General features: G+C 37.2%; 1 protein-coding gene across 3 annotated transcripts in view; it reads right to left on the minus strand.

Annotated features, from left to right (window-relative positions):
* Positions 1-10701, minus strand: part of NOV (Histidine kinase-, DNA gyrase B-, and HSP90-like ATPase family protein) — a 15450-nt gene that overhangs the window by 2686 nt on the left and 2063 nt on the right. The window contains exons 4-12 of one of the 3 annotated variants that reach the window (XM_011047320.1): positions 10253-10678; positions 8860-8994; positions 8328-8502; positions 6010-7706; positions 5688-5900; positions 1952-4165; positions 1194-1306; positions 414-816; positions 14-331 (exon numbers count right to left, since the gene is read on the minus strand). In XM_011047320.1, coding sequence (XP_011045622.1) covers positions 14-331; positions 414-816; positions 1194-1306; positions 1952-4165; positions 5688-5900; positions 6010-7706; positions 8328-8502; positions 8860-8994; positions 10253-10678 — 5694 coding nt within the window. The remainder of the gene's footprint in view (positions 1-13; positions 332-413; positions 817-1193; positions 1307-1951; positions 4166-5687; positions 5901-6009; positions 7707-8327; positions 8503-8859; positions 8995-10252; positions 10679-10701) is intronic. The other 2 variants (XM_011047321.1, XM_011047322.1) reach the window with 2 other exon arrangements.

Consider the following 10701-nt stretch of genomic DNA (forward strand, 5'->3'; position numbering starts at 1 on the left):
AAAGAGTGCTTACCTCTGAGAGAGCAGGTATCCCCAATTTTTGCAGGAGGAGAGACACTTTAGTTTGGAGCATCTCTTGCTCACTGCCACTCAGATTGCCAAAGTACAAGAATTCTATATTATTGAAAGTCTTAAATATCTTCCTCAAGTTTTTATCATCGGACCAGCATACCAGACCAAAAGATGGGTCCAAAGAAACCCATTTATCTTGTGCTGTAGGCAGTACAGTATAATCCAATTTTGTCAGACATTCTTTCAAGTGAATGATATCTTCTGTACTTAGAGATCCAGATTCCAGTCCCTCAGTCCACATCAACAAAACTTTGAAAACCTATGACATGAAATAGAAACCTTAGATTGCCACACAACACAATCAGTTTAAGGTCAAATTATTTTTCAAGTTGGGAACTTACTGCACTAGCAGCTTGTGAAGGCAAAACAGCAGTTGATAACTGCAGTAAAATATCAAGATAGCTATGGCAAGTAGGGATTTCAGATACTCCGCACTCATTAACAAAAAAGTCATGAAGACCTGGATAAACGTTGCACAGTATCTTGCTTAACAGGCACTGAATAACACTTGTTGACCCGCCCTGAGAACGGATCTTTTTCAATCGGTCCATAGAGCCAGTTGGATCATGCCAATATACATCTTCAGCAGACAAAAATACACCAGGTAACAAATCCTTGTGACTAGAGCCAGATTTACTAGGAACAAAAATAAATGGTCCTGAACGGAATGCCTCTGAAACTTTGTTCCTTGAAGAAGATATTTCATCCCAGATAAATGTGTAGAATTTTGACATTTGTGCTATGCTGTAGAGGAAAAAATGTCAGTTGTCATTTAAATGAGTAAGATCAAAGAAAAAGCTACCAAACAACACACAGAAAATGGAATAAACAATATAGCAAATATGGAAAAGATAGCTGGATTTGAAATGTAGAGATAGGCAAGAAAATAAAGATACAGTTGACTTAATAAGGATATATTCAGAATCGAGCAGAATGATAAAATGAGGTTTTACAGACTCCCAATTAGTGAGTTGAATTTACAAATCCACAAAATCCATAAGAGATTGAAATCTTTGTGGGAACCATTTAGCATTGTAAGTACTCGTAATAATGATAAATATCATGTCTTACACAACTCATGAGCCACGTGACCATCTAGCACAGCAAAAGTGCAGCAGTACCTGGCCTTGAAAGTGGTTTCAGATTTTCTCCATGCTTTAATAATTTCCAGAACATCATCAATAGTGACTTCAGTCTTCAGGCCAAGCTCACTCAATAACTTTCTGCTTCTAACCTGTTACAGAAAGGAATATAGTGCTGCAAATTAGATTAAGAAGATGCAGCCACGGTATATAATGTTTCAGAAATCATATCAGCTCAACTAAACCAAGAACTGCAAGTTTTCACATTTGACAACTGCGGATGTTTATTCCAATCTACTATGAGCCTTCACCTATCGAGGAGGTGTCTACTTTAAACCATATCACAAGCAAAAAACACCCACCCTACCACTGTCTCCCCTTCCCCCACCCTATCCCTGTCTCCCCTTCCCTTTTTGGGGCAGGAAATAAAACAAAACAAACAAAAAGCACTACGTACGGGACTAATATTTGCAGAAACACAGATTTCATATGGAATCTGATAATGACAAAATTTCACATTATATAGCTATCTCACAAACATGTGCACCTCTGACCATCTATTTTGTTCTGATGTCACTTTATGATACCCATCAATTGCAAAACCTTTGATAAGTGCTATTCCTTTACTGCCCCTTGGTGTTATAATCAATGCAATGAAAAGAGGAAAAATTAAAAGAAAACAGTTTATTTATAATTCTACTTCCTATAAACAATTGCAGGTAATATTGGGCTTAAAGTGGGAGGGACAACTATTATAAACTATGACTCCATTTGCTAGTCATGAACATCCATCTAACCTTTGGAAGAGCATATGGCGCAGAAGCACCAAGGATAGAGCGTACTGCATCACAATCATAGAATAAATCTTTAGGGTAGTGAAGTTCATTGTCCATGCTAGAAACTACCCACTGAGAGTCACAGATTTTGCTTATAAAAGAAGACTTGAAGGATCTCCCATTATCGCTGGACTTTAAATCATAGTAAATAGTAGCTTTGTCACTAAAGTTATCTTCCCATAGCGTGTCAAGGATCTCCAAGAGATATTTACAGCGTTCTCCATCACCACTTGTGGACAAAATAAACAATAGATGCGCCAGCTCACTGGATTCCCAATCTTTTACTGTTGATCCAGGGGAAATCAGGTCTGTATCCCATGTCATATTATTGGGAACACCATAACATAAATCAGCAACACTCTTTTCAATCTGAATAACTTGCACAAAGTCTGCGACACCAATTTCCTGCAAAAATTCCCTCCACTTGGTCAATCCATTTGAGAGGGATTTGTTAGCTGGATGATTCAGATAGCTGATATCAACCTCATGCCATCTCATTTCCGCTATATTAATTAATTCATTCACATCAATAGGATTCCCAAAGTCTCTGCTGAAATGAATTGATGTCTCAACAGGCCTTCTATATCCATGATTTGTCAATATATAAGCTTTATTTTGTAACTCATAGATAATGTGCTTCCTCTCAGCACAACAATTAGGGCAGCCAGATTGTAGGTGGATCATTATAAAGCAGAGATAATCTATCATTAGATCCTTGTCCCTATCAGTGATGCAGTCATCAGAGATAGCTTGCAAAATATGAACCTTAATAATTTCATGTGCAGACAGCTCTTGCACACCAATTCTATGAAGCATCCTAGCAACATTGTCGACTGAAGTCTCATCGACAGATGATGCAGAAAGAAGGGCTGGATTTACAATCTGAAGTTTGGCATTCAATTTTGGAAAAGCCTCAAGTCTGTGCACACGATCAAACCCAGTAGTTAAGGTATCAGAGTGTAACCAAATTGTACTAGCATCCACTGAGCTATAAGTTCCATCTGAAAGGGGAATAAATGGAATATTTTGAAGTTTATCTATAAGTTCAGTTTGCCCAGAAGATCGAGATAGCATTGCATAGAGGGTGTTTAGCCAAGATGATAGCCAACCCAAGCCCATCAACTTTAAGCCATTCTCTGTGCGACATAAATGGGTCATAAATTTAATTAATGTTTCAGGCCCATACTCCATGATGCCCAGTGCCCTTGCAAGTGAATCAGACAAAACTATATTCTTGTCCAAGAATCCAAGTCCAAGGTACTCTTGAAGCAATCTATCAGGTAGAACATTCCGAGACTGCATATCCCAACCTCTCAGAACACTGCAAGGAGGAACCATTTTACTCCTGTCTCCTTCAATAAGCAGGCAGCTTGTTCTTCGTAATTCTAAAATAATTGCTTTAGGAAGGCCAGAAAAGAAACCATGCACCTCCCCAACAAGTGGAACAAAGCTCATATAAGTGGCCACAGCTTTGCCCGGATTCTCCCTAAAACAAGAAAGAGCACAAAAGGATCTCTCTGCACTAACAAACAAACCAGGAAACTTGGTCAACAACCATTCATTCCAGGGATTATTCTTGTCCACTTCCTCTCTTGATGAAGGTAGAATAAAATCGCCTTGAAGAATAAATTTCAGACCATAAGTTCTCAGAGGAAGAAAGGCAAAAACAGGCTGTTGGTCCAAACGTGGATTATACTCCCCATTATCTGACTCCTCGAGTGTAAATGCTATGGCAATTTCAGTTCCTTGCACTTTAGGACGACTAGCATGTGCCTCCAACTTCTGAGATGCTACAAGCCATGACATTTTATCTTTCCCGCATGAAACCTTTACAATACCATCTTCCAAAATTTCTTTCCGCATGATGACGAGTGAATCATTGAGCATGTTTCGGAACATGATACATTGGAGGCGCTGAAGGAAAAGCAGCAAAGAAGGATGAAGATCTGAAAACATCTTTGTTGCAGTATCTTCTGATTTTGACCGGAAAGGAAGCACAATACAAGTATTCCAACTGTTAATATTCATTTGATCAGGGTGCATAGACACCAGCTGACTGAAAAAGTTGATATCACAAGGAGGCACAACAGTTGGCAACACAAAACCAATCTGACCCTCGCCTATGTCAAACTTGATATGAAATCCATTGGAATGAATCTCTGGAGAATCTGTGATCTACATAAAGACCAAAAGACATAAAAAAGGAAAATTATTAATAGATATAATATAGCCTATCTATAAATGCCCTTGTGTGATCTTAAATCTTATGACAAATAGTGTAAGAACTGATTCAATGCCAACAGCAAATTAAAATTCTCTACCATATAACACTTTTTTTTCTTTATTCAGAAAGACTTCATTATCACTTCTATTTAATAACAAAAAATTAATAAAGTGCTCTTTTGGTCACAAAAGCAATTATATTTACCCATCTAGGTCTTCAGAATTAAAAGGTGTCGTATGCATTTATGCAAAACAACTACCGTGACTATTTTCAAACAAGTTAATCACAATTACAAGTTCATTTTCTTTGTAAAAAAGGAGAGGCAACTATGATCAATCAAGTAACATTTTATTCTTGTCCATCTGCAAAAACTCAAAAAACATAACCAAGCCTCCGTGCTTTTATGTGAATTGCCATTTTAGGTGCTATATTTGAAGTCCAAATAAAAAACTTGTTTCATTCCATTTATTATAGTGATCAAGTATAATGTTCATTAACAAGAAAGTAACTGGAACATCCTAGCAAGCAACAAGTCTTTGTTGGAAGGGACAATCATATGGCCATAGTAACAGAGACAAGTCTCTAAGATATTTTGTAATTTCAACATATAGTGATGATGCCTTGTACTAAGAAATTTTTTATTATATTGAAAGAATTTGTAGTTCAAATTATCAAATAAAACACCCTTTAACAAACTTTTAGATTAAGGAACTGCTAAGTTTTGTGATTCCTTATTTGTACATCATAAAAGAAAGATGCTGAAAAACTTTACAGAGACTAAGATTGCAAGCTAAATAACTTGGTTCACTCCCAAGTTCCAACTCCCCATTGTCCCTGATGCAAGTTCTTATGATCGAAGTGGCAATATTCAAGGCAAAGACAAGCAGAAGGGCGTGATGAGGTTTGACAGAGATCAAGCTAGTTCCAGTAAAGGGATACATTCTATGGAGGCTACACTTCCAGTATTACACGTTGGCAATAAGGAGAAATTTGCATCCAATAAATGAAGATAATCTTGTATTTCCAAGTGGCAGTAGAAGCAAATTGTAACTGTCATTGTTCTTTTCTTTAATTAGTAGTTATCTATTAAATAACCATCGAATGTAACTCTATTTATTGTAGAATATTATGTCTGGTAGTTCATGTGTAATGAAAACCCCTTTTGTATTTGGTGTGATTCAATATGAGAGTGATTCTCTTGAGTGGTGTGAGGCTACTTGTTTCCTATTCCTTGTAACTCTTGTTATTTGCAATAAAGTTATTAGAATTCTTCCCCTGTCAACACTTCTGTTCTGCTGTCTTTCATACCATGTTCATTAGTTTACACAAATTGTTCCCTTCCTTAATATGGTTTGACATTAGTCCCATAGGGCATTTGGTCCCCAGCACTACTTTTGAATGAATTTTTCATTTGAGACTGATGGAGAGATGGTTGGGAGCACAGATGAATATAGCAGTGCTAAAGAAGCATACCCGAAATACTGATTTGAAGCCAATTCCTTTCTGCCCTATGTATCCACCAACAGATCCTTTCTTGGTTGAATTTCCAACATCACAAAGAGCTCTGATATTTTGAGCAGAAAAGCCTCGCTCATTATTCAAAACAATAATACCTGATTCTTGAAGGATGAATGTCAGAGTAGGTTCCACGTTTTCAGGATATATATTATCATCAGCATTTTGAACCTGAATAATGCTTAGCAGTTAGCATGATAGCGTGTAATAGTAAAATGAAACCTTAGGGTTAGAAACAATACTCAGAACAAGCAATCCATCCCTGATTAGATTTACTTACAAGCTCAAGAAGAAAATGTGAATCTTGTGAATATAGTTCCTGGGACAGGCAATGAAGAGCTCTCCCTAGGCGTGCATGCTGCTTCTTCAACATGCTGCTCTCTGTATTGAAAAGATTTGCATCCAGACCAAATTCTTCTTTCCTGATTGATTCAATTACCATGGCTGCATCCTTGTGTTGGTCAAGGTCGGATGATTGTTCTAAGCTACCACTGATAGTTTCATCACTGGAAACTACAGCATCATCAATTGTGCATCTAACTTGAGTACAAGTTGCATAATGTGCATCTTCTCTCAGAGTCACATTTTCAGTGCTTATCTCAGACCTCACAGTTTCCAAGCATGATGACCCAGAAGATACGGACAAGTCAGTGGTACTATTAGAACAAAATGCATGGTAATCTTCAATCCACTCTACTACACCGATAGATAATCCTATTTCATGAAGCATCAGGCGTTCTTTTTGGTTGCATTCATACAAAATCACTGAAGAAGCTTCTTTTATTACAGATTGCATCCCTGAGAGCAAAACATCAGCTGCAAAACCATGAAATTCTGCAGGCATAAAACCAAGACAATCAAGGACAAACCTTGACGCAAAATGTAATGCCTGGTTGATTTTAAATGATTTTTTTTGCAATTCAACAGTCAAGTTATTAGAAGCAACTCCAATTGCCTTTCCATGCAAAAAACATTTCCTGCTGTCCTCTACTTCCATATTTTCAGAATGATTCTTCAAAATGACTTCAAAGGCATGGCAAGCATAACATTTTAGAAGGGACAAAGGAACATGGTTTTCCCCCCCAGCTAATGAGAGCAAGGATAACAGTTTCACTGCTGTTTGAAAAGATGATCTCTGAAGCGCAGCTTCCAGGAAAGAATCTGCAGTAGCAGATTGATCAATTCTGATCACTTTGCCATCCTTTGTAACCAAACACATCAATTCTTTATCATTGACCTCACTCAACAACCATCCTACAAGAGGGCCAAGGGAGGAAGCAAATTTGAGGTCCCAATGCGACCATGAGTTCAGGTCAGACAGCATCGGTGCTCTAACCAAAACTTCAATTGCATCTTTAGATGTAACGGAATTAAATGCTGCAACTAAGTTGTCACCCTTGTTTCTCACTTCATTGGTTTCTAACTTGTCTTCCTTAAGAGGCAATGAGTCTCCAATATGATGCATTCCTGACAGCGTAGCAGAAAATACAACACATTTTGAAATTACATTGTTCTTATACTTTCCCACAATTTGTTGAAAATCTTCTATAGAACCATTTTCCATGATGTTAAAACTAAGTAGTGGAAATTGTCTTGTAAGGAGTGCAGCAACCATCTGTTTGGTAATAGTTTCATTCTCCCACAGACTATATGAAGCTTGGGACACTAGTACCATCAACTGATGCTGGAGCATCGAGACCTCCAAAGTAGACTTTCCACATCTATCACCAGACAAGAGATTCTGTAATTTAGCTGGAAATAGAGAGGCATGTTTTTCCAGGAAAACAAAAAACTCCCCATGACCAAGGGACTTGAATTCCTTAACACCAAATTGCTCTACTAGCCACAGCTCACAACTGGACAGCTTCCTCAATGAAATGAGTTTGTTTTCCAGAACTGATTTACCATTGCTCTGATACTCATTATCAAGCTCGTAATGTCTAGTAATTTTCCCAATTATTTCTTCAACTGGGACACCTGTGAGATCCATTAACCACATATATTTGATTACATGGATACAAATCGTTCCAAAATGATACAAAAAGAAACTCAAACGAAACATAGAACTTAGCAAGATAGATCAATGGCAGCACCTGAGAGATCTGCTAATCAGCTACTACTTTTGATTATATAGATAGATTATTCAAAGCAAACATATAAAACAAACTCAGAACTCAACCACTAACTCCACTGAACTTAGGAAGATAGGACCCAAACATTATTCCTAGTTTTTCCAGAAAGGCATGGTACACCAATAAAAAAACGTAGCATTCCACCACAGGCGGGCACTACTGGCACAATTTTTTATGCGAAACATCTAAATTGCCCATCATAAACATACTGATTTCTCTCATTAATATTCACAAAATCAAAGGACAATTTTGACATTTCTTTTGAAAAGGCTGTGCCAATAGTCTTAAAGGTGAACTAATAGGATCAGCCTTGAACCTTACTGACTCTCGAGATGTATTTGAACTGAAAATTGATGTGATGAATGGTAATTGCACCAAAAGGAAAGGAGAAACAAGACACAAAAGAACAATTGCAGTATAACAATAAAATTCAGCACAGCCTATTTGCAAAGCTAGCATCACTCACTGTGTGTTTTCTGTAAGCGCTCACAGGCCACTGGTGCCTGCTTTTCACCTGGTTCAGCATCAATGCATCCATATTCATAACAGTTTCCAGAAAGGGTGTTAGCTGACTCAGGTTGACTTGTGACTTGTAAAGTATCATAAATGCTATCCCACATTCCACACTTGATAGATGCAACCTGCAGAATTAATAAAATTGCTTCACTCTGGAATAAAGAACCAAAGTAGATGTTCACTAGATACACAAAGCCCTCATAACAGTCCAAAATCAAGACATGAAGGTTGCTTCTGAAAGCAACACTTGTGTCCCAGCAAGGGTTGATAAAGATCAAAGTCTACTACAGCAGAACAAACAATGTTCACTGAAAATGAAAAGGCTTCATAATCCAAAATCTTTTTGTTCACAAAATGCCAAAGTACTGCCGGGGCTCCCAGTCAGATATGGATAAAAAAAAACTTTTAAATACCTTCTTGAGAAGAACAGTAAATGAGACAACTTGTCAACATAAAAATTTAATAGACAATAATTAACTTACAGCTACATTGAGCATCCCGTTAAATGGGTACGATGAAAATATGCATTTGAATCTTCTCATGCATCGATTAGTTCGCTTGCGAACAGCTTTCTTGCTTTCTGGTGGTTTGTAGTGCTGAAGCATTCTCTCAAGAACCTAAAAGTACAAAAGCATACCACTGAGAAGTGCAACTTATATTAAAATGACATTTGCATGTAACATTCAAGTTTAAATATTTACAAGATAGAAATGAAGTATAATCATTTCTGAAGCATCTAATGCATTAAAAAGGAAAGAAAGAAATAACAGAACCGCTAGGCAACACTACAAGTGTGCGCTACATATAATCCTGGTAATAAAATCCAAATAAAATAGAATCCTAGTAATCCTAGCAACAATAAAATCATGAATAACATTTGAATTTCAAAATAAAATTCTGAAATAATGTAAAATTTCCAAATCAATGAAGTTACAAACAAACTAAAATTGGTCCTTGTACACTTTCAGTCTTGCATCAAGAAAAATTACATGTTTTATTTGCAGACACTACCACCCTGCTTCTTTCAAGCAAGGAACTCACGACTTAATGATTCCAGAAATTTCCCGCAACAAGCAGTTCACATTTTCAAAATATTAGGGACTATAAAATCTTGTTCCTTTCAGTTTGAACTGAAACACATGGTTCTCAAGACTGCATCTCTTAATCTATTCCACCAAAGAAATAACACAACAATAAAAATAGAGGACACTGGACAATATTACATTCATTTGCTCTCTTGCTTAATCCAACTATTTTCTATTGGTTCGGTTAAATAAAGATTTTGAGGCTAAAGGGCAACCCTAAAATTAAACTTAAAAGCTCTAGACTTCATTTCTTTATGGGTCACCTTAAATTATACTGTCTCAGTTATTCTTAATGTTTAGCCAACAGCCAAAAGTTTCATAGTCTCTATGTAAACCATTAGCAAAGACAAGGTACAAGACCTCTAACAACTTATTTAACCAGATTTCAGCATTAAGCCACTTGGACTGCAAAAAATACAGTCTAGTAGACCGGGATGCTAGTTTGATAATGAGTCGAGCACATGGCGAAGATATCTTCTTCAAAAAAGACGGTATATTACCAGTGTGACATTCACATTTCAACCAGAACTAATTAAAATTCCTTGAAACTCCAACCCAGCATTGAAACAAGTCAACCCTGCTGACATGTGAGATTCCTAATGAACTTCAAGATCAACTAAATCATCAGCAGAGATCCAAGTGTTGTTATCAACAGAATGGACATAAACAAATTAAGAAACATCTAACATAAACACAGAAGGAGCACCAATGGAAAGTATAAGTATTGATATACAAAACACAGACACCTTTGTTCTAGTTGGAGTATCTTTCAAGTCGAGTTTCATCATACCTCCGCCACAGTGTAATCCTTACATGCCTCCTTCCAGGTGGTGATAAAGGCCCCCAGGTCGGTGCTAGATAGTGAGATATCATCTTCACTTGGAGTAACAAACTCTTCAGTCTTGTCAAAATCATCAATAGGATGAGCATGTTTCTTCTTGCTTCTGAGCAATTTTGAAGGCACAGATACATTCCAACTTGCATCTTCAAGTTTTCTTTTCTTAAAAAATGACCTGTTACTCTCTTTAGGCCTTGAGCTGCCACAATCAGGGGAAAATTGGCTACCCGTTTCACCTTTCAACCCTAGGCGTGACATCTCTTCAGTTGCAGAAGGGTAAGGACAGCTACTCACCCGATCAGAACTGCTGATAGCCTGTGCTGAAGACCTTAAGTGGCTGCCTACATTATTGTTGGTCATTTCATCTTCACTCTTTCCCTCATCACTTTTTTCATCTTCAG

This window comes from Populus euphratica, unplaced genomic scaffold (assembly GCF_000495115.2).
Source record: "Populus euphratica unplaced genomic scaffold, PopEup_1.0 scaffold274.1, whole genome shotgun sequence".
Taxonomy (NCBI): domain Eukaryota; kingdom Viridiplantae; phylum Streptophyta; class Magnoliopsida; order Malpighiales; family Salicaceae; genus Populus; species Populus euphratica.